Source organism: Tetrao urogallus (genome assembly GCF_951394365.1).
Source record: "Tetrao urogallus genome assembly, chromosome: 8".
Lineage (NCBI taxonomy): Eukaryota > Metazoa > Chordata > Aves > Galliformes > Phasianidae > Tetrao > Tetrao urogallus.
Window position 1 is genome coordinate 10,883,836 of NC_136821.1, and position 24,387 is coordinate 10,908,222.

The window sequence follows — 24,387 nt, forward strand, 5'->3', positions numbered from 1 at the left end:
AAGGCTTCTAAGGAAGTGTAAGATTCAGGGTGCTCCCTGTTCCTGAGCTGTGGCTGAGCAAGCTGTTACTCTGTGGGGATGCTGAGTTGCTGCTGTGCAGAGGCACTGTGGTCCTGACATCTGTGAACTTGTTGCAGAAACCAGAAAGCCGGTGAGGGGACTGAAATGCGTTCCCTCACTGCTGCCTTTCATGTGCCTGGCACAGCCCAATCTCAGCTTCCAGAACGGAGTGGGAAATGAGGCTGATTTAGTGACTCATCTCTTGGGGACCTGTTCCACCTCATCTGCGCAAAGTTCGTACCTGAACTGGTTGAACACCGGTCTGTCAGCAGCAGTGTGCCTTCTTCTGAGCTGTGGGACGTCTGGGCCATTTGCTGGGTCAGTGCTGCCCTCTCTTGGTGAAACATGATGGAGAAACAAAGGTCCCCGTCAAGTGTGGCATTTTCCCCTTTTGTTGTGGGTATCAGAAGCTGTTTTCCTATTGCCCTTTCAGCTTCACACAGCCTTGCGAGCCTTCCAGGATTTCCCTGCTAGGCAGCCTGTGGCCCGGTGTTTTTGGGGCTGTTGCCGCTATGGACAGAGCGGCAGCAGGGCTGCTTGTTGGGCAGTCACAGCCCTTGGCTGCTGTGGCTGGTGTGTGGCCCATGGTGACTGATTCATGCAGATATGTGCAGTGTAGTCACTGCTGAGGAGCAGTGTGTCTTCCCTCTGACCAGCTGCAGTGTGCCTCCATTTCTGTGGAGAAACAGTCTGCACGTGCTGGCCTCCCCACTTCCTCCTGCCATGCTCAGTATTGAAAGCTGCCCTGTTGGCACCTGGAAGGCTGTGTCCTGTGCTGCAGTGCTGGACTGTGGGGCAGAAAGGCAAAACTAGCAAATGAGGGCTGAAATACACGAAGGTGGCATTTCAGAACATTCTGGATGGAAATAATGTAGAAAGGGGGAGAGCAGGGTGAAAGAAGAGTGTTAGTCATTCTTCCCTAGGAAGTAGGGTGTGCATGTCTGTCCTTCATTGCCCCATAAAGCTAATTTTAGTTTGGACCCACAGAAATACCTTGCATCTAGCCTTGATGCGTTCAGGCCCAGTGCTATTGTGCTTCCATGCTTTCTTTGTTTCCGTTTGCAGCTCTGCTCCAGCACTGGTGGTTTCAGTGTAGTCAGCAACCAGCCTTAGCTTTGGGAACCCCTTTTGTTGAGTGAGGGTGTGTGGAGGGGAAGGTTAATGTTGGAAGCAAGCAGAAGTGCATGGCTTGAGGGTATTCCAGCAGACAGAGCAGATTGCTTACCTGTCTGCCTCCCAGAGGAAGGGAGTGTTGGTATGTAAATGTGTCACTGCACTGGGATTTCCAGCAGTCAGTTTTGCAAGTCATCTTGGAAAATATGTAAAACTACATTTGTTCATACAGCCTTTGCTCCTGTGAGATACTTAGGGTTGCAGTTAAAGCCTGGGTCACTCAAAAGTAAGCAATTAGCCATTAGTGATACTGCCTTTCTGTTGTGTTACAGTGAGTTTGATGACTGGCCAGAGAGTTGGGAGTTTTTAGTTCTTGTCTATGTGGTTGGGTTTTTTTGCTTCTTTGCCTGTTGTCTGGACTTCAGTGGAAGTATTTGACTAAGGACCAGGAGTACAGCAAGACTACAAGGGTTGTTGTGCCTTCATTCTTCTGTTGCATGTATTTCTATGTATTGTTTTTCTTGTGCTGGGTAATGTCATCTAGGTCAGAATAAGCTTTTCTGCAGGGATGCTTTGGGCAGTTTTGATTGGGAAATTGCTTTGTTTGTAGCAGGCCAGCTGAGTGCTGAGCCTGAGTCAGTTGTCCATGTGGTGACTTGAGTGACTGATTACCCTTCTGATATACATTTATCATCAGTGTGGAAGTTTGGTAAAGTTAGACCTACTGATCCTGCTACTATCTGAAATGAAAGAATGGAAGCTCTTGTGGATGCTGCGGTTGTGCACATAGTGGCAACTGTTGTTGCTGAGAAATATGCAAATTTATTTCTCCAAGGTAGGGCAGGGATTTATTTCTTTAGACTGCGTGGATGATTGACTTCTCACATCTCTCTTTCAGGTTCGAGATGCAGCAATAAACAGCCTTGTGGAAATTTACAGACATGTTGGTGAACGTGTAAGGGCTGATCTCAGTAAAAAAGGATTACCCCAGTCTCGGTATGTTGAGAATGTCCCTATATTTTAACTGTTTAGGGGTTCTTTTTATTTCCTTTCCTTTACGAAGCTTCACATGCTGCATAATTGAACCTCTTCCTGGGGTCAGAGTTTTTCTTCCATCCCACATGCACTTAGTCTCTAACATTCAGGACAGAGCAGAATTAAACCTGAGGATGGCATAGATGACAGACTGTACACAGGGGGAGCATTGGGAGAGGTTGTTTCAGAGGCGGGGTGCACACAGATGGAAGGAATGCTGCTGTCTCTTGTTTTCCAGTGGAAACATCTGTTGTAGTGTGGCCTCAGAGTATGATCTCTAGGAAAGAATAATGAGATGCTGTAAAGATCTCATGCTCCGCTGGGCCTGTGATATGCTTAGGAAAGAAATGTCATGGCCAAACAAGTGTTGTGCAAAGTTTGCATTTCTTCTTATTTTTTTTCTGCAAATTGTTAAAAATAGGCAAAGTAATCACGAACTGGAAAGGTATTTTTACAATGAGATCTGCCACATCTTCAGTGTTGTATTTCCAGTCGTATTTCTTTCATCTCTGCAGTATCCCTCTTCTGTTTTTTATCAGTCATTGCATGTTGTGATTTTTTTTTTTAATTTTGCAGTAACTCCCCTCATCCTTGATGTTTCTGGCAGTGTTCTCAATGACCTGAGTTGAAACAAAATTTGTCCTGTAACATCTTAAAGTAGAAGGTTCCTAAAGATTAAATTCAACTGTTGATTGTGGATTTCTTTCTTTAACTTACAAACAGATTGAATGTAATTTTCACGAAATTTGACGAAGTCCAAAAATCTGGAAACATGATCCAGAGCTCAAGTGGTGAGTAGAAGTACCTGGATTCTTTTTGGTATCTTCAGTAGTTTTCAATCAGTGAGACATTCAAATGGATGCAAAGCCAATCTTCTGCTAAGAGAAACAAGTCTGAATGATAATTCACAAATGTCCGCATCACTTTTGCAGAAAACAAAATTGATGTTTAGTTGGTCAGTTCTGCATTCCTAGCAGCAGCAAGAAGAATTCTGAGATCATGAGGTGTTGCTCACTGTCTTCCTTTTCCTTGACTGTCATTAGGGAAATGGAACTTCTGTTTTCAAGTCTCTGTGTGTGTTACTTTAAATCGTCAATAAAGTAAAAAATAACGGAAGCAGCCTTTTCAGTTTTAATGTTCTACAAAACACAGGGTGTGCAGATGACCATCAAACACTACTGCGTTAACATTGCTTGAGAATTGTATTTTGCAGTTTTTAAGTTCATTTACTTTGTATGTGTATGACTGGTAATAGGTCAAAGCTCTCAACAGAGGTTTATTCTGTTTTCTTGTCTGAGTCTTGGGTTTTACTTGCTTTTAAACAAGAGCTTGTTGCTGCTTTTCATGTACTGCTTACTTTTAGGAATGTTTTTGAGTGAATTTCTGGTTCAAAGGAGGGAATTCATCATTCTGCCAAGAGCAGAGATGAAAAACATGAGTTCGGTGCTGCAGGTGCCTCTTGGATTTGTGCCTTCTGCAAAGCTGAGAGTAGAAGAGATGATGTCTCCATTCTTTTCCACAACTCTTAGAAGCCAAGAGAGTAGAGATCTCTGCTCTTTTGGGGGGGAAAATGTGTTTCCACTTCCAAGGTACCCTTCTTCTTGCCATACTCATTTTTAAAGTACAGTAGACTTAATTTCTGCAGGAAATAATAAAATGGATTTATTTGATAATTAAGTAATATTTTGGGTTATTCCAAAATGTGTGATGTTACCTTCTGCATCTGGGAATGATGAAAACCTGTTGCAGGTTCCTTTGTGATGGAATGGGATAAAACACTTCTGTGATTTTGTGTAAAGTAGAAAAGTAGTCTGTGTAGGTAGATGATGCTTGTGGTTTATGGTATGCTCATCTGTTTATGAGTACAGTTGAGAAGCAAATGCCCTTGTAAAAAGAGGATGCAAATATTTAATCGTTAACAAGCATCTTAATAGGTACAACATGTAGATGTTCTTCTGAGATCCTAGCTCAAACTGAAACAAGCATACACTTGATCCAAATTCTCTGCTTTCCACTTGGGGAGGCTAAGGTAGAATTTCTGCAAATGTCATTTACTCTGTGGAATAGACTGGATTTTCAGAACACAAAAAGTCACTTCAATGCATTGTAGATTGCTGTTCTGTGGAGCTGGAGGAGATAGACTGTGTCTTGTGGTGAGAGGTGTTGCTGTGGTATCATTTTAAACAAATGTGCTGGGATGATGACTGAGGGTGGGATATTTGTTGGGTTTATTCTCTCAGAGGAGAGCAAAGATTTAGGAGTTGATCGTGGCATTAGCTAAATAAAGTTTACATGGGCTTTTCCAACCCAAATGAAGGTGTTCTTTGTTGAAAATCATGTGTGTCACAACTGATAAGAGCAACGTTAATACGAGATAGATGAGGTGTGTGTAAAAACTGAACTTCAAGTGAGAGACTGAAGTTCATTGAGACTTGCAGTGCGAGTATTAGCTGTGCAGTTATTAGTTATTATGCAGTTACAGTGCAGATATGCATGATCCTGAGTAGTATCAGAGCCATTGCTTGCTAACCATTGGCTTTAGAGGTGGTTCTGGTCCCCAACCTGCTGACCATCCCAGCACATGTTGTGGTGTGATTTGTAGCTGCTGGCACTACTGAAGATGTCAAAAGAAGCAAGGTGGGTCGATAGGGATGATCCCTTATAGACAGCTGATTCTTAGAGTGCCATCTCTCGAGGAAATAAGTAGAGGAGTGTGGGGTGCTTATAGGGTCAGAGCATGACGTAGTATGGAAGGATCTCCCTTTGGTCTAACAGGATTATTTTTTTTTTGTCTGAGTGAAAAAACTTGTAGTTGCATGAGTTATTAAAGTAGTTCTCATTTGTGATATTAATAATGAGAGCATTAGTTTTTAATACGTATTTTTAATATGCATTTGAGGTAGAGTTCTGTTTTCCATAGTCCTGTAGGCAAGGTCCTTGCTTCTTCCTTGTCTTCCAAGAGCAGCACAAGCGTGGCATACTTGCTCTCATGTCTAATGTGTCAACAACTGTCCAACTTCCGGTTTATCTTGTTGAGATTGTGTCAGCTGGTGGGCAAGGCTTACCTTCATCAATGGTTCAGTAAGTTTGTTATGACTTAAAGGCAAGCTAAGTTTGTAGGGTTTCCTACATCCCTCACGCCTCCTGCTTTTGAACAAAGGTGACATTTTCAGTATCTGTCAGTCATTAGGGAAAATGATAAATATTGCACAACCAAAAGATTAGCCTTTGTCACGAAACAACTTTGTCTTGTTAATCCTTTGTATCTGGCAGAGTACAGTACTGATTATGGATGCCTATCTGATGCCATTGCTGCCATTCCTTTTAGTTTGTAACCCTACCAGGCCTTGCCCATAGCAGCTGTGAGAGCACACTACCAGTATGTGATAGTTGATATTATAGTGCGGACTGGATGAGTTCGGGCATTATGGTAAGCTGGTTATGTCTGAAAAGCTCATGTAAGTGCCTCTCTGTAGCTAGATTGTGCAATTTCTAGCTCTACACAAGCTGTATGTCTCCCAGAGGTTTGGGAAGGCAGATGGGCAAATGTTTGTGCGGATTTCAGTTCTGTAAGCACCTGTCAGCGCAATATGGCATTGCAGAAGATGTATCTGCTTGCTGTGGATTTTCTGCCTTTGGCTCCCACAAGTTACTTAGGTGGGGCAGGGGCTGGGGTCTGCTGGCAGGGATCAGGCCATGGAACAGACCTGTCTGAAAATTAACACATTTCTTCTCAGATTCCCCTCTTAGGGTAAGGGCTTTATGTGGTCAGGGTTGAGGCATGCCTCTGAAATGGCAAAACTAGCTGAAGTTGTGTGGACTTCCCATATTACTAGCAAAGTGTCAGTCTAACTTTGTGATCTTATGTATGAGTACACGAAATCTGTACTTCTTGGGTAGGGAAGATGGAATAAAGACAGTAGTGGTGACTGGTGGTTGCCAAACCTGACTTCTTGCAGAGCTGGGCAGGTTGGGATGGCAAGAATTGTTTCTGAAGTGATGAAACATGTCATAATAAGTTGTCAGAGGAGAATTACAATTAAAACCATCTTCTAGCTCTGAGATTTGCTTGTGATAAGCTTTCTGGGCTGCTCCCAGTGATGGGTGGGATGAGTGCTGGTGCTGCTGGTTAAAGATCTCTCTTAACTCATGCTTCCTGAGAGACAAATTCCCAGGTGAACAAAAATTAATTCACCTTTACTAGAAAAGGTCCTTAAAAGAACAGGTCACATCCTGACCCCATGTCTAAGTATTGCGAATCATTTCTAATCAGAATGAGTTTTGTTACGCATAATTATTTTCAGACATTTATTTACCTTTCTATACCATGAACCATTAGTGCTGCTTTGAGTTTATCTTGAATTTTTTTTTTTTTTTTGCCAGATCTTGTTTTCACTGTCTGATAATACAGGAATCAAATGAGCAGTGGGGTGGGGGAGGTTTGCACGGTATGCGCAGGGTTTCATCAAGGCAGGAAAGCTTTGGTATGCTGAAGTATTGCTTGTTGCTAGGCTACCAGAGGACCTTTCTCTGTCTAGAATATGAAGTTAAAATCCATGTTGGTTTCTCGATGATTCTTAGTGCATCTCTGTTTTGTTATTTGGCATGTAATTAGTCAGCCTCTTGAAGCAAAAATTACAGTTTTTCCTCCTTCAAGCTTTCAGCAGGCTAATTATTTTTTGTGTAACTGCTATTGCTAATTATGCAGATGCCTTATTCCCCTGGGACAAATACGTTTTCAGAATGAAAGACCCAATAATTGCCTGCTAGTCTGCTGCCATCTTCATGTGGCACTGCATGATGATCTGTAATTGGCTGTGATGTGGAGAGGAGCTGCTGGATGTAAACAGTTCTATTTATTGCAGGAAATCCATGCGGCCCAGGTTTCCTTGGCCTCATGTCTGGAAGGACCTGAGCATAAAGCTTGCCATTTTTCCGTGGGTTGAGTTATCCTGAGTCTGACCGGGACTCTGGAAGAAGTTCCAGGATGGATTGGGAATGTAGAAAGAGATCTGCTGACAGATGCAGACTGATAGGAAGTGACCCAAACCAAAGCTATTAGCCACTAACATGTTGTAGTGCGTTTTTGTGCTCTTTCTCATTATGACATCAAAATACAGTGCCTTAACGTCTTCAATTTTATTTTTACCTAAGTGACATGATTTCTGCAAATCCTTCAGTGTGGTGGTGTGCCTTCTATTCTGGCTTAGTCAGTCTAGAGGAGATTAAACTTCCTTGTCTGCGTGGAACTTTGACTCTGCTCAAAAGGTGGTAGTGGTCTTTGGCTGCATGCAGGGAACTCAAAGCAGATCTAAACCCAGAAGTCTGGAGCAGAGATCTCTCCCCTGATATGTTTATGCAGAGTAAGGTGAGGGGAGGATGTGGTTTTAGTAGTTGCCTGGTTTTTTGAGAGTTGAAGAGAAATCAGACTTAAACAGTGTTGAAATAGCGAAGGTGATTCCAACTGCCAGAAGTCTTGTGAAGATGAAATACAGAACAATTTCTGTATTTGAGGTATTGTTTAAGGTAAATAAGCTGTCTGCTGAGTTTGTTCCCTGGTTGGTGATGAAGCTGACAGCTTAGAGGCAATTAGCTGAAAATGAATAATTCTGGATTCCCATGTTATGCTGATAGGAAAGCTAGTCACTGGATGCTGTTTTCCTGTTTATTATAAGGAGAAAGCTAACCTACATATGAGGGATGTTGCCACGTGTCTGTGGGTGGGATATGATTTGTCAACATGCATCCCAGCACCAGAATTAGTCTGGGAGGGGCGGCTACGATAGCACAGGTTTAGATCTGACACTCTGTGCTGAAGCTTCATGTATTTGTGCCTCACTGTGCAAATTAATTTTCCGTTATGAGTTGTTTTCTTTGAATGTTGTTTTCACATTGAAATAGAAAACAAAAATGTGTTTAAAAACAAAAAAAGCAAGGAAATGCTCCTTCTCATGCACAGGGGTTGGGAAAGTGATGCTGTGATTTTTGAATCGGGACTATTAGCTCCTTGTGCAGGATAGAAATGGGCCACGCTGGCTCTGTTTCTTTCCTATTACACAACATTGTAAATAAGCATGTTACTGCCCTCTAGATTTTAAACCCTTACATTTAAAGTGGAGTGATGTGAGCCAACAGGCAGAGGAGGACGAGCAGTGCTCAGCTGAGTGCGGAGCAGGCTTTTATTTTGGAGGAGGGGTGGCAATCTGCTCGGTCATAGGGAGAAATCGTTTGGGAGGTGGAGAGTTTGCTGGTGGGTAAGTTACAGAGATGTGCACTGCAGGGCTCAGAGCTCTTCCCAGCAGCTTGGGAGCACTGCAGATAATGACTACAGGCAAAGGTAAGTGCTAATGAATGTGCCATGGGGCTGGTGGGTGTCTTTGTTAGCCTCTCAATATTCTCCTGTTAATTTTCTTTGTAATATTTTGAAGAGATTGAGGCAGCTCGCAGTAAAAGTGAAACTTCAACAAATAGCCTGCAAGCATCTGTAGCATGGTAACATCGTGTTCAGGGTAAGCTGCTATAAAATATGATAAATGATTGATCATTTATGATCATATGATTGACTAGGGTAAAGGAAAAGCATGTGTTCGTAAGGACAGAGAACACATTGTGATGGGGTGAAGGGGAGCTGTTTTCAGACTGCTTTGTGATGTTTTCGAGCTGTTGCTAAGGCATTTTGATTGTTGCCTTTTGCAATTGTCAGTTGGGAAGTTCATTTAATTTGCAGCTCCTTCAGGTAACAGTGAATTGTAGTGCCAAGAGCGTGCTGAAATGAGATACCACCATCTTTATGTGGTTTTGTTTTAGCTACATTTCTGTGACAGACAGAAATGTCTGTGGAAGAGGCAGGAGGGAACCAGGGCAAATGGTAAGGCTCTGGAATGGAGTTTGGGGTCTAAGCACTTGTGACAAATTAATTTATAGAGTGAAAATATGTACTGCATTTATTTTTGGTATATCAGAAGCCTGTGCCTCTTCTCTTTGCTTTGAGAGGAGGTGCTTTCTATTAGCCATCTTTGCAAAAGCTGTGTCTTTTTTCTTCCTTTTTCTCCATTCAGTGTACTGCTGTCCTGTTGAAATGCCTGTTGCTCTGTGGATTCAGCAGATGAAATTTAGGAAGTTTGAGAGGGCCTGAATTGCATGGATGCTGGGTGTGCTGATATATACCTTCTCAACTATAGTCACTACAGTCCAGTGTCAATAACAAAAATTAGGATGAATTACCAAAGCTACCATACTTTTCCCATGGAAACTGCAGTAATATCTGATAGAGCTGTGGAGACATTGCTGTGTTCTCTAATATGGACTTTTGTCTCAACTTTTTTCATATATGTGTCATATTGGTTTTATCTTTAAAACAAAGCCTGAAGTTTGCAGCTACTGCCTCTCCAGTCTCTGAGCCAGTGTGCTGGTATCTTCTGTGCTGCTTTGCCCTGCACTCTAGCACTTCTGCTAGAGAATGAGGGGTTAAGACTGGAGCAATATCAACTCCAGTGACACTTTCAGATAAAAGGACTGACTGCATCTCATGATCCTGATCTGTTAGCTTTGACATTTATTATACAAGGGGGCAAATTTGTCGATAGAATGACTCACGTGTGTGCACACGTCACTTTGAGTGTAGCACTGATGTAAGCCAGGCTTTCAGTTCTCAATGATTCTCAAAGAGGCAGGAGTACAAATTACTCACATATCCTAAAAGAAGGTTGGCATCAGAAGTGAAGCTGGTTGGACTTGTGTTTGTGTTTTACATGCTTTGGCTTCAGTGCTGTTGGGAAAACACAGGAAAGTATTTCACTGAGCAAAATGATGGTGTCGCATGCTTTCTGCTGCCAGGGTAAGGATGACAGTTATCTGATGCAGATAACTGTGCATGATGTCCATGAATAGTTTAGTCTCTTCAAAAAGCAGCTAAGGATTGTTGCCCTATTCTCTTTTTTTCTCTCCTTTTTCCTTCCATATTTTGATTCTGCAGCTCAGCCTGAATACTGGGTGCTTAAAAGTAGTCTCCTGATAGTTCTTGTAAGCTGATGTGCTGAGCTGTTTTTATATAGAATCACTGTTCCAGTTAGAATTAAATTGCTGTCCTTAATCAGCAGCCTCAGCAGTGGCCATAAGCTGCTTGGAGGAACTGAATTTTTTTGTAACTCTGTGTGACAGCTCATTCATTTGAGATCTGTTTTAGGGGTTAAGCATGTAACAAGTAAACTGAGATTGGCTGTTGCAGCCATCAGCTTCTGAAGGGACAGCTTTCATCCCAAGGTAACTGGTGAGCCTACAGGATAGGATTTTAATAGCAGTTAGAGCATGAGACAATGGGTCACTACCTTGTGGATGGACATAGTGTTTATAATGTACCCACAGCAGCTGATGTTTCCATAAGCTTGAGATTTTAATCATTTATTCCAGTATCTAGACTAAAGAGCACATGCTTGTTTATTAAAGATCTTTGAAGAATGCTTTTGCAAGCCTAAGGGTAGCCTTAAATCTTGTCATTTTACATATTCAAACAGTTGATCTTATCTTAGACTGGATTGATTATGCTGTCAAGTGCCTTTCTGAGACATAGGCATACTGGTACAGATAGTGTATCTGACTGGTTCTAACATACAGCTGTAGAGCAAGTCACTGCAGTTACAGGCCTGTAAGTCAGGGGTACGAAGAGGCTATTTTCTCTAAACACAGGCATTGGTTTGTTACTCCAGTGTGAAGTACAGTTAACACGTTGTCTGTACTTGGCCCTGTTCTAGCATTACATTATGTTCCTCCGTCATTATGTTTGCTGCTCAGATATAGTGATGTGAAATAGAGCACAACCCAACTGTAATAAGTGAGCGTCCTATTTTTGTAGCGTAGCATTAAGACAGCAAATGCTGTGTAATGACTGGGTTTCTTTTGCCTTCTGAAGGAATTAATTCTGCCTTGCTGCTCTGACAAAGGAATCCTTTTGTTGCACTGTGCAAAGCAGTTTGAATGTTTTCTTTAATTCCTCTGAAGCCCAAGACCACGGACAGCCCTGAATAATTTGTATTTGGTTTACACGTACATGCAGCCTGCAGAGAGCTCACTGCAGCCAAGACCTCGAGAAGGAATGCTGATGACTCTTTCATTGCAGTTGGCCTTCAGAGTGAAGCCAGGTGAATGTCAGTGCACACAATGCACTGTAGAAGAAGAGGTGAACTTTTTCATTCACTATGAACGTCACCTGAATGGCAAAGCCTATAGTGGTTGGATTTCCAGCCCAGCTCCCTTTCCTCACCCACCTTTCTTCAGAACTGTAATGAACACCAGTGGTGCTCACAAGGAGGTGCCTGGTATAGGTGCAGATACTAGTATTCGTGTCCAACAAATACGAAACATCCTGGGATTTCTCTGGAGGCCAGGCTGAATGGTGATTTGACAGCATAGAGCATTTATGTACAGGCATGGGAAAGACAAATTCACACTTTTTCCTTTACTCCAGATCTGCTCTTTGGTGTTAATGGAGCTGACCGAGGATTTTAGTGGGAAATGAACAGGGTGCTTTGTAAAATGCTACTTGACTGTGTTGTAGTAGCCTTGTATGTGTGTGGTAGACATGACTGTATCATGACATACATTTCTGTATGAAATGATGCAGACAGTACATTTCCTATCCCACTATATGAGATTCTATATAGCTGTTCCTATAGCTATCCCACTTAATGAGATTGTACTCCATGGCTGTGATGAGGGGAGGGGAAAGGTGCATTCATCTTCTCAAGGAATGAGGCACGTCTTCCATATCCATCTCTCCTGAGTAATGGGTTTCCAATGTAGTGGGGCTCTGGCTCATAATGAAACCCGACAGTTCTAATTAGGAGCACTTTGTGAAGAATGGGTGTGACTTTGTTTTAGATTGATTTCTTCCACTACCCCCTCTCCCCCCAGACTGGACAGGGCAGTCCAAGAGCCAGAGCTGCAGAGGCAGTGGCTGGGGATGCATCTCTTTCTCTGTAGCTGTGCCAGTGCATTTCAGCTCTGATTTACAGTCCTGCTGTTTGAGCTTTGTGCTGGGCTGAGCTGAGTCTGCAGAGATTTCATATCACATGCAGCTTTTATGATGTGGAGAGACAATCACGCTCTTTTTCACATGAGACCTAAATAAGACCTGATCCTGAACTTCCACAGGCAAATGTTCATGCACCAGCTCCCTGGAACTTATTCTCTAGCCCACCAACCCCTTAAGCTTCATACTCATCTGGTGCTTTCCTCAAATGTCTGTTTTTTGTAATATGCTGCATCTTGTCTCACTATTCTAGGCATTTTCTAAGAGTCTAAGTTCTTGCTTATGCACATGAACAGTGTGCTCCTTGCTTGCTGTTCCTCTCCATGTTGTTTCCTGACACCTATTTATTATTATGAGTTCTAAAGCAGTTTTGTCCCTATTTTTGTCCAAGCCACTCTTTGTTCATAGCAGGGTGGTAAAAGCAGCTCTGCATGTGCTGTTGCCTGACAGATCTGGTAGGACTGAGCTGTGCTAGATGTTGTAGAGCACTTAAAGATAAACATGGAGCCTTCCTTTTGTCTAGCTGGTGTGCTTTAAAAGTAAAGTAAAAACCTTAGGATTTTGTTTGAAACTCTTGGTGGGGGAAAGGTTCATGGGGAACAGCTATTTAGCATAAGCAGGCATGGTGCACCATCAGCTGCAGTGGGAATTTCCCAGTGGGCCTCCAGAGTGCAGGAGGAAAGGAGTTTGGTTCTTTCTGCTAGCTTCCATCCTAAAAGACTGCAGCGCACAGCCTTCTAAAGCACCTTACCTTCCCTGGGAGATGCTTCATACTAACAGCTGGAGGTGGGCATTTACCTGAGCAGTGTCTGACAGTGCTCTGTGCCACTGATGATCCCATCAGAAGGCAGGTGGTCTCTGCTCCCTTCACTTGTTGGAAGATGAGACAGTACAAATGGCAATGAAAGTAGATTCTGGCTAGCATCTCATCTCTTAATTTTTGGGGTACGATATTCATTTTCTGTACCTTTAATCCACATACCACTAACTCCAGAAAACACTGAATTGAAAAGTAAGACCTCTAGCAAGAGATTTTAACTTTTATGCAAGTTCTAGTCGCTTGTGTACAATGGGGACTACCAGGACAGCTTTATGCTTGCTTTTTTCCATGAGCTGAAAATTTTTTGGTATGTGAATGGTCAGTCACTGTAACAGGTTGCCTAGGGAATCTCTACCCTTGGAGACTTGTAAATTTGGATGAGGCCCTGAGCAGCCTGGTACAGCTCTGAGCCCTCCTTAAAGTGGGAAGTTGAACCGCTTGACCTCCAGAGGTCCTTGTTGACCTGAATTCCTTTTTTTCATTCATTAGGAGACAGGAGTTATGTAAGATCTTCAAAATCATCAGCTGCTTTTGGCTAGGCACCTCCATAGCTGTTTGTGTTAGTAAGCTGCAAAGATTGCTGGTGTCACTCGATACAGCGGGTTCGCCTGTTACTGAACACTAGTTTATCCAAAGTGATAACAGTGCTAAAGGCGGGAGAAAATGTGACCTCTGCCAACAGCACAGCCTGATGTCAGCATAAAACACCTACAAGCCACAAGAGAGGCACCTCTAAAAAAGGCAGCGTGCATCAATGCTGTTTAACCTCTGGTAATTTGAAGTTACAATAGAATTGATGAGAATACTTTATTCTGATTTTATTGATTTGTCATCATGATGACTGTCAAGATGTACATGAGAGTATTTCAATGAAGAATTAAGATGCTGATCACTCTTTGATTTTAATGTGGAAACCCAGAGGTTTGATATTTAGCATGGATATATTCCAGTTGTTTCAGAAGATTTGCTTGTTATGGATGAAGCTATGTTTCATTCTCTTAAATCTTCATGTCATACTTAAAAATGTCCTTTTCAGCTCTCCTGAACCTTTATTTTTAATGGCAAGATATTTTGGTGGCTGAACTCTGCAGTTTCCTGTGTAGGAAAAGTGAATGCTTTTTAACTCATTTCTGACGGTCTTCAGTGATGATGTTTACAAAAGAAACGAAAGTAATGTATGTTTTAATGTGAACTGTGACCAAGACAAAAAAACCAACCCTTCCCAAACAAAGTAATCGTCAGTGGTTCTGTGTGTGAATGGGAAGGGGTTCTCAGAGGTTGGCAGGAATTACTAGGATCCTGTTGGTTTTTTTTTAATATTAAAAATAAAAACTAAACAAAAACTAATAAAACATGGGCTATCTGCCAGTGAACTTCCATTCCCTGTGTTCTGCCTTTTGGTGAAAACTTAATTGGTTTTTATCTCCATGTAAGTGGAGGTTGCATGATAGTAGGGACCCATGAAGCTTTGCATGCCTACTAAAGAAGGCAAAGCAAACAGCTTAAGATGAGGCTACTTACTTAGCTACTGACTTCTTATTAATGCCAGTATGTGAAGGTGATGTTGCCATCTTTGCCAATTAAAACACCTGAACTTGTTTTCAGAGTCTGGAGTGCAAGCAATGTAAATGTAGTTGTCAGTCACATGCTGTACTTCATGTGCCTGTTCTTCTGTTTGCTGTTTCTTCTGTGAGTGAAGACAAGCACAGATGGCTGCTAAAAAGAACCAGACGACTTTGCCAGCGTGGTGGTGTGCTTGCAGGAGTGAGCCTTGGAATGGCTTGAGGCTGCTTTGATGTCAGTACTTTGGGTTCTTCGTTTAAAGAGTTGGAATTCCTCATTTGTTACTTTATTTTCAATTTGAGGGGGATTTATTTGATGTTTTTCCAATCTGAAAAGGTGCTTGTTGACCTTTTGGTCATCCTTGTTAATGAACTGTTCTTTCTAAATGCAGAGCCTAAATGAGAACAGGACTTTGGGTGGAGAGGTTCAAATGTAAGGCATGGCTCACTTCAGCTGTAGAGTCAGGAGGCAAAGATTTTCTCATCCCTTAACAGTCTGTATCATTCAGTCTAAATGATGCCAAGAAGAAAACCTCACTTGGGCAGCAGCAGCATGGTTTCGTATTTAGAGCTCAACTAAAGCTTAGCAGGACAAAAAGCTATCTGTGCTTACTGTGCTGAGCTTTGTCCTTCAGTTGCCCCTTGCTCAACATCGTGGCTTTGCCTGTGTCTACAGAAGCCCTGGTCCTTTCATTAACAATGGGTTGCCCTTCTATGGGGACTGCTTGCTGTGCTTACAGTGCTGCTGCTTCAAAAACTTTTAGGTAGGCTAAAAGTTTTTGTGCCCTGGCTCCATCTTTTGCTGTTCGTGCACATGGAGCAGATACTGATCACAGCTTTGTGCTGCTGCAGCAGTGCAGTCAGCAACCAGCTGCTGTGTAACTGCACTGCTCAGCTTCTGCTTGTGCAAAATAGTAATTATTGCTGCCTGGAAGTAAAGTGCTGGCTGATTGAGGTGGGTGATTCGAGTGTCTCAGGAGACCCAAGTGAGTTACGAGCCTCAAGTGAGCCAGACTCATCCTGCTATCATGTCCTGGGGGAGGCCCAGAATCAACTCTCTATGAAAACTGATAGCTGGTAAAGCAGCTAGCCCTGTTTTGAGGAATCACAGAATCTCATAAGTTGGAAGGGACCTGTGAGGGTCACTGAATCCAATTCCACACAGGACCACCCAAAATTCAAACGCTACGTCTGATAGGAATGACTGACTACAGGTGAAACCTCGTGGGGTCCCAGTGAGCTCCTGGGGCTTTATGCTATGTGCTTGCCAAAGAAGCAACTCAATCTGGCAGGGCCCCAAGCCAGCATTTTGATTCTCTAGAAGCACTGAAGGTCAACTTATACTTCAAGTGTAGAGTGTGATTTTCAGGATTTGAGATGGTATTTTCCAACAAATGTTAGTCCTTTTTCTTCTGAGTTTGGAAGCAGCGTGCTGTTAGCTGCTTGCTTGCTGCACTGCTCAGTTTTGGGCGCAGCTGTTGATGGATGACAGTGCCCTTGGAGCACTGCCTGTTGTAGCTGGGGTACCAACAGCCTGCTGTTATTGCGTGCTGGCAACAGCTGAATTGGTTGGAGAATGAGTTACCAGATTTTCTTCTTTGACTCAGTCTGACATTTTCTTATCTGCTACTACTGGTATACTCCTGTTTTCCTTCAGTTCACATCTTTACAGTCTATAGTCAATCACTTATGCAAATTTATTTTAATGTTAGTTCTTCATACTGAGACTTCAGATAGTCTAAGCAATGCCTGGAAACAGCTGCTAATAATAAAAACTTGCTAATTTGGTCGTCAGCTCTATCTCCACTTTCACACTTCCTCCATTCTATTGCCACTTCTATCCCTGATAGTGTTTGAGTCATAGAGTTTGAGTGTTATTTCATGTGCCTACTGATAGTCATCCTGCCTGCCGCAGTGATTATTAACGCTTAGTTGCATAGACAGCACTGACATGGTTACTCATTCTGCTCTGATCTGCAGGAAAAAAAGCAGATGCATGACAGTCTGGAATCCTGACTTTTGCTCTTAAACAATATTGTAACTGAAATATATATTTAACTAAATGTTACTTGCTGGTTAAGCTACTTTTGATCAGTAAATGAGTGGAAATACTGAAGCTCTACTCTGAAAAGCTTGTTGCATCTTGTTGAAGCTGTTTATGCTTTGGGACAAACCCACTTGTAGAACTGTGGGCCAGTACAAAAACCCATGTTGAATGAACCCGAAAGCTGGAAGTTGAGGAATGATGCAGTTGGATTAATTTTGCAGCTGACTGCTGTAACTTGAAAATTCGTTTTGCCCTCTCTGAGGGAGCAGAAGGAAGGTGTTGCCCGCATCTGGATTCTTGGTGTTGCTGCAGTACAAATAACTACAGAACAGTGAATAAAGCACGCAGGTTTGCACACCCAAATGAGAGGCTACTGTGAAATGAATGGCATACAAGTGACATCTCTCTCCTCATTAGGTTTGAACATATAAAACATATTTCATTTTAAACAACTTACATCGTTTTTTTTAAAATTCTCTCCACGTCATATACTCCTTATGGGTGTGTATAAAAGGAACAGTCATGTTCTAAAAGGTCTCCCATATGAATTTTTAAGTATTAATGCTAGAAAGTACACCCAAACCAGCTGAGTCTCAGTGCACCCCCATAATGTTGTTCCTCTAGCCATAGGTTTGCCTCTGAATCAGGAAAGTTTATGTTTAAAACAAAATACTTGTTCTGGCATCTCTTGTTCTCTGTAGTGACAGGACAAGGAGTAATGATCTAAAACATGAACGCAGGAAGTTCTGTACTAACATGTGGAATAAATTATTTATGGTGACAGTGACGGAGCACTGGAACAGGTTGCCAGGAGAGATTGTGGAGCCTCCTTCCATGGAGATATTCAAGGCCCACCTGGATGCCCACCAGGAAACCTGCTTCAGCAGGGGGTTGGACTTGTTATCTTGAGGTCCATTCCAACCCCTGCAATTCTGTGTTGCTGTGCTTCTATTCTTTCTTATCTGGAATGTGAAGTTTAAGTATGTCCAGAGGACCTTCCAGTGCCCAAGATCCAAAGTGCCTTTAATAAGCTTGAACTTGATGCTTTTTAATACACAGGTGTATTACAGAACATTGTGTACTTGAGTGGGAAGCTGCAGGGAGCTCACTGTGTGAGCTCAACTTATACAGAAAATAATCGGTTTAGCCTCTTGCAAAGCAGAGAAGGTGCTCTTTTGTTTCTCTTGTCTTGTGGGTCATGCATTTTCTCCTATGTAAGAATGCAGTGTGAGGGGGAGATGATAACACAATAATCTAAAAAGAGAGACTTGGTAAAAAATGGGGCTACAGGAAATGGTACAAATGTGAGGAAACAGTCTCCTCTGTGTTTGTTTTCAATAGGTGTTTGGAGGGAGCTTGCTTGCCTCAGTTCGCCCCTGTCATCTCTTGCCCACTGCCTGTAGATACTTACCTGGGGTGACTCTTTGTAGTGAACATTCCCACTCTAGGAGCCATTCTGGAGTTTCCATTATAGAAGTGTCTAAAATTTCAGCCTTGCTTATTTATTTTAGTTTGCTGAATAACTTTGAAAAAGCCTGGAAAACAAAGGAAATTATTAGTTTTTATTGACAGTCCTAATTAAGATTTATGCCCAAATGTTTTGTAGTTGTTTGCTTACATGCTCTGTTCTCTTGCAGTTATTACAATGTTATGAACCTGCTTTATCTTGATTTCTCAGTCCTTCTATCTCTCTCCCAATACCAAGATGCCTCAAAACATTGCAGGTCACAGAAAGGAGGTGGACCTGATGTTTTGGTGACCTGACCAGAGAGTCTTCATGTATTAAACAACACACCACAAGTATCTGAACCAAAACAAGGTTTAAATTGAACCTTGATTCATACTAGGTAGTTATCCTATTGAATTGAACATATGTGCTTAACAGTTTAAAAAAATGCATCCAAATGACATTCTTGGTAGGATTTTTAGACAATTATACCTTACCCAATTATCGCTTGGGTATGATATAAAGGATAACATCACTTTTTTTTCCTTAAATGTCAAACTCTGTGAAGAGATTTTATAACAGAGGGTATAAGATCGTGATTTCACTTGCTAGGAAGTGTTTAATTGAATTACCGAACTGAAAATGATTCCTGCATCTTCCTTTCTAAGCATGAAAGTTGATCTGACAAAATAAGGATGCACGTGTGTGTAATTTTTTAGGATGTCTCACAAAGCTTTGCACAGGTGATGAAGTCTGTTTTCCTTTTTTTTGTTTTTGGCAGTGATTTCCATGTCTTTCCTTCTGTCAACCATCTCTCTTACCCTGTGTGTTAGAAAAACTTAATCTTTGTCTCTCCTTGGTACTTCCAAAGGCTGTTTCTATCTCTCAGATCTTTAACTCAGGCAACGTATATCAGGTATCGCATTGAACATTGTGCTGGTAACCCAATTATGTGCACTGCTTGACATTCCTTCCCCCCCCCCCCCCCAGCAAGGCCAAAAATACCCATTGTGCTGACAGTAAAAATCACCTAGTTGAGTGTTTTGCCTTCATTTTCACTCAGAATCATCACAGAATATCCCGAGTTGGAAGGGGTGCATAAGGATCACTGAATCCAGTATTTTTTGTAAAAAATCCCCCACCCCACTCAGAATTAGCTAGTGAACTGAAAATATGGATGGATGGTGCCTGACAGCCAAGTGGAGAGAATAATCTCCTAAGTTTAATTTCCTCACTCCTTGCACTTGGCAGGAGAAGTTGTCAGGGTGTGGGGTCTGCGTAGGTGTTGCTGGAACGTAGGGTTGTTGCTTGTGGAGCAGGATATGGTGTTGGCTAATCCGTATTTGAGGCTATGTAGTAAAAATCCCTGTAATTTTTGTGCTTTGTGAGTATAAGCTTTAGGGTGGATTGTATATCTTAAAACTGAAACGAGGTATTTCTTACCAACACATATATTTATGGCTTTATTTACTGCTTGACCCAGTACTTTACAAAGCAGAAACACAGTGGTGTAATGGAGTCTGCAGTAGTCTTGACTTTTTTTTAACATGAATAGTGTGCTAAAAAGGGCAAAGCTTGTTTCTAGGACGCAGCTCTTAATATGGAGTACACTTCACTGTTTGCAATTTAGAAAAAAAAATGTAAATGTCATATATAATGGGAAATTGCTCTCTCCAGGACAAACACAGTGCAGGGGGGAAAAAGCTGCTATCTAATGTGTCTGTTTGTATTATTAGTGCAGTGATCTTTTAGGGTCACAGCTGTATGAAATGGCAGCAGAATCTAAACAATCCAAACTTGCCTAAGGGAGAGAAGCTACCTCGAGCTGTTTACAATATGGTTCCTTATATTCAAACAGTGACATTTTCTTTTTGACTCCATTTCTTTCAAGTCCTATGGGAGACAGGCATGCCAGTATGAAACTATAAATCTATATAGATGTAAATCAGTTTTGTTTAGTGTAAGAAAATCCCCATCTCTATAAGACTGGGCTTAAGATTTTCTTTGCATCAGCATAGATCTGGAATTCTTCACAACTGTTCAGATCTGGGATGTTTAGCTTCCTGAATGCAAATAGTTGCTGTTGCCCCCACCTGGTGATTTCAGTGATTTTTCTGAAGCAGTGAGGATGGCAGGATGAAATCCAGTACTGCTCACCTGCATTTCATTCCACATCAGCTGCTGCAGGTTGTTAGAGTAGTTTATGGAAGTGTTACAGTGAAAGAGGATTTGATTTTTTTTCCCCCAACAGTGATGAGAATGGGTAAGGCAGGTTCTGCAGTCAGTGTTCCTTGCTCTGACATGTAAGCCTCTCTGGGTTTTAAGCTCTCGAATTCCACTTGCATCCATGTTTGCTTTGTGCAGGCTGTAATGGCTGTATCCAGGGTAATATTTTGCTTGGTTTAGCTTGGTTGTTGCTTGATGCTTGTATTCTTTGTCTGTGGTAAATGTGGGTGATTCTGCTTGGCTTAACTTAGCCCTCAAGAAAGAAGGTTAAATTATATTACCTTGCATTTGCTGTAGCTTAAGAGCAGCACAAGGGCTGTTTCTGCAGCTCAGCGGTGTCTTATAACTTGTTAAGCTGCAGTAATTTGATTGTGGGTCTGAGTCCAGAGGCAAATTCATTTTACCCAGCAGATTTTGTCCTTGTACCAGAGGAGATCTGCCTGGTTGTAAAATATTTATGCGTAGCTCCTGCTACCTCTTACTGAGTTCTGATCTTCAGTCTAAAACAGGTGACTAATGTCAAAATGAATTTACCAATATTCCTACCTTAGTCCCTTGGTTTTGCTTTTTTTGCTGGTTGGGTGGTCTCAGGATTAGAGTCAAGTGGTAGAGATATGGTAGGGGAACTGCTGCAATTCAGGTCAGAATAATCAGAACTTGTTTGTCATAACATTGTCCTAGTTCTGATTTTGTAACTTAATCTGTCTCCCATGATACAGAATGGAGCTTTGTGTGGGGAAACTGACTTGTTTCATCAAAGATATAACAGCTGTGGAACAGCCTTCTACTACACCCAAAATCTATGGGAGGCTACCAAAACTGAAATGATCAGTTGTGTGACATCAAAGTGAATTACTAAGTTCCACTTGGGGATCATCCTTCAATTATGGCAGGAAGTTTGGAACAGCTGTGTGATAGGCTTGCATTTTACCTGGGCACAGAGACCTGAGAAGGTTTGAAAATGGGCACTGAGCCATGAAGAGAAAGTGAGTGGTGCCATGGGTAGAGGTGGAATGAGTTGGGCAGGATAACTGATGAGGACACAAGGACTTGAATTTCTTTAGGTACCCTTTTTATTTTAAAAGAAAGGCTTTATGCTTATCTTTATTACAAAATGAAGTCTGATTAGCAGTAATGCTCTTCAGCTATATTGTAAGCTCTCTGAGAAAGATGCTTTCATCTTTGTAGCACAATAGAGTCCCTGCTTGCTCAGGGTTGAACAGTCCCTCTGAAATATGAATATAAATTCAGTAGTCTAACATCATTAATGACAAAAAGGAAAGAAAGTTGCAGCAAGATCTTGACTCACCCCCTGTCTATTTTTTCCCCCAGTCCACACATGATGATTTTCTGTGCCTAATGATGATGTTTGTGTATGGGGAAAGACTGTGAAGGGTAGGAGCTTAATATGTCTTTTGTTTTAAAGGAGTTGGAGGGGAGCATGCTTTGGGAAGCAGAAGCCGTGGGGACTGTTAATATTTTATAAGCTCTGACATATTTTTGGCTTTTGAGCCTTTTTCCCTAAGACTACTTTCCTTAAGGCAGCGGTTTACTTAAAATGTAGCTTTGAAGGTAAGTAAAGAAGACTTATGAAACTGGTGTCTGGATGTGGAGCTTTACATTTGTAAATGAGGATTTCAGTCTGTACTTATATTGAAAGCTTGGTTCTCTTTAGTTGTTATGAAACCATGTACTCTACTGAAACCTGTATTAAATAGACCACCACTTTGCTTAAAATCTCTCTGTGCTTTTATCTACAGGCTTCTACTTTTTAAACAAATGTTTTTCAAGGCTACAGTTGAAGTCACTGATTCTCTTGAGTCTGCTTTCACTGTTTTCCTCTACAGTACTTATGGGAAATGTAAAATGGTGATTATTCAGTTAGTGTTTTGTTATTCCCACTGTGTCAAAAAGAGAGTGAACAAAGATGGCTAGATTTATGGCTAACCATTGCTGCTCTCTGCCATTGTATACCAAAAAAAGGTATTGTGCCTGTGTGTAATATATATTTACCTCTGGCTCAAAGAGGATGCTTAAGTAAGCTCAGATTGCTATTGAATATGCCTTTGTAGGCATTACAAATGCTGGTGCAGCATGCAAGCTTAGGCATAATGGTTTTAAAGCACTTTTTGTAAGATCCAGTGTGCATGTGGCTTATCCAAGCCTGACTGTGATTGGGAATACACAAGTTGGTTGAGGTGATGGAGTGTCAAGCTACTGGTTGCTGCTACAAATACCCTGGAGCAAGAATCAGCATCAAGGCAGGTCCCTCAGTCCTTTTTCTTGCTGTTGGTTGCAGTCCAGTCCTACAGAGAGTGTAGAGCCAACTCTTCAGCTTCACTAGTGGTTGTCCCTGGAGCTCCTGATGCTGTTGCCAGCCACGTCTGCCATCAGCAGAAGCATCTCAAACCATGTCTGGTAACTGTTTATAGTATAGCCTTCATCATGAAATCCGCCTTCGAATCATTTTTAAATAAACCAGAATTCAACTATATACTTCAGTGTTTGCTTACAGGGCCTTCACGGGCTGTAGCAATATGCTGCATTATTATGCATTTCCTCATGTTATAAATTCCTGGGGGTGTGCTGATCATACCTCTTGTACTTAAGTCTTTCTCAAGATGTATGTGGGTTATAGAAATGCTGTCTTATTGTTCCTTCTATGGTGATTCTTTTGTCTCAACCACCTGTGGTCTTAGACAGTCTAATCTCATGCTTATTGGCCCACTGAGTATTTTAAATGGTTAACTAATTACAATGTATTAATTATGCATCAGGCCAGGCATTCGGGGTGGAAATCATTGACGTGTAATGTGCATAACACCATGCAGCGTCTGCAGCTGCAGTATCTGTTCTTGCATTAGCCTTCAGCCAGGCAGATGAATGCCTCAGGACAGAAGCCTTGGCTCCTCTCGTCTGTGGCTCCGGGGGATGCAGACTGACAGCCTTGGTTTTCTCCTTGGATATCAATAACTGCTCCCATTGGTGTTTGTTGGCTTGGAGGGGCCTGCTTGGGAAGTTCTGAAATGCCCCAGTGTCTTGTAGAAGGAAACACGGGTCTTGGACAGGGCCAGGCCTGTATCTTCAATAGGGCTCTCTGCACACCTTCCTGAGGTAACTTCACAAACCCAGCTATCCTGAGACTTATCACAGAAGGAGACAAGGCTGCAGTTTGGCATGTTTATGACTAGGTATTTTTGGAAAGCTTACTGTTGCTGTTGCCTCCCCACGCTCCGGTGTGCTCTGGGAAACCCAAGGCAATAAGATGCTTACGGCCTTTTTCTAACAATGGTTTGTCCTAAAAATGTCAGGCTACTCTTTCCTACCTAATACATTTCTGTGTATTTGTTGTCAACACTTCACAACTCAAAGTGCTGCGTTACATAAAAGGAGCAGCCCTTCAGGAAGCAATATAGAAGTGCAATAGAAAATGCAGTTTTCTTTTGTTGATAATGATGCGAGTTATAGAGCAGTCAGCATCTAGGTGAGCTAAACTGAGTGATGATTAGCAGGCCAGGCTAGGATTTGTGCAGGCTGGAAAAAAAGCCTTTTTGTATGACATCATGGCAACAGATGGTGCTAATAGCTGGAAACCTGACCATGGTCTGTGGGTTGGAGGCACCTGGTCAGCCGGCATGCCGTGCTCACGTCCTTCCTGGCTGAAAAGCATCTGTCCATTTAAAGGCTTCCATTCCTGGTGTGCCTCTTGATTCAGTTTATTCAAATAGAATGTAGATGGTTCAGGTTAAACAAAGCCGCCCTTTGATTCTCTGGTAATCTGCATTTTCAGATGGGATTTGGCAAGTAAAAACCAAGCCCTCACCAGCAGATGTCTCTCTGGGAGCTCAGCTGAGCAGCTCCTGTACAGCATTACTGTGAACCAGCCCTGCAAGATACAGAGAATGCTATGGATTAACTTCAAGTAATGGTTTGAGGACAGCTAAATTAAAACTTGAATACCTTGGGATGTGATTTCTGGTTTTGCTGAGCCACTTGCAGGTGTTCTGTTTGAATATGCACAAACCAATTTTAATGATTATGTTAAAGTAA

At 42.0% G+C, this 24,387-nt stretch overlaps 1 protein-coding gene across 8 annotated transcripts in view; it reads left to right on the forward strand.

Annotated features, from left to right (window-relative positions):
* CLASP1 (cytoplasmic linker associated protein 1) overlaps positions 1–24,387 on the forward strand; it is a gene marked incomplete at both ends in the record, with an annotated part of 141,220 nt that overhangs the window by 26,147 nt on the left and 90,686 nt on the right. For all 8 annotated transcript variants that reach the window (XM_079539320.1, XM_079539322.1, XM_079539323.1 and 5 more), the window contains 2 exons: positions 2,072–2,169; positions 2,932–2,999. In XM_079539320.1, the coding sequence (XP_079395446.1) occupies positions 2,072–2,169; positions 2,932–2,999 (166 nt within the window). The remainder of the gene's footprint in view (positions 1–2,071; positions 2,170–2,931; positions 3,000–24,387) is intronic.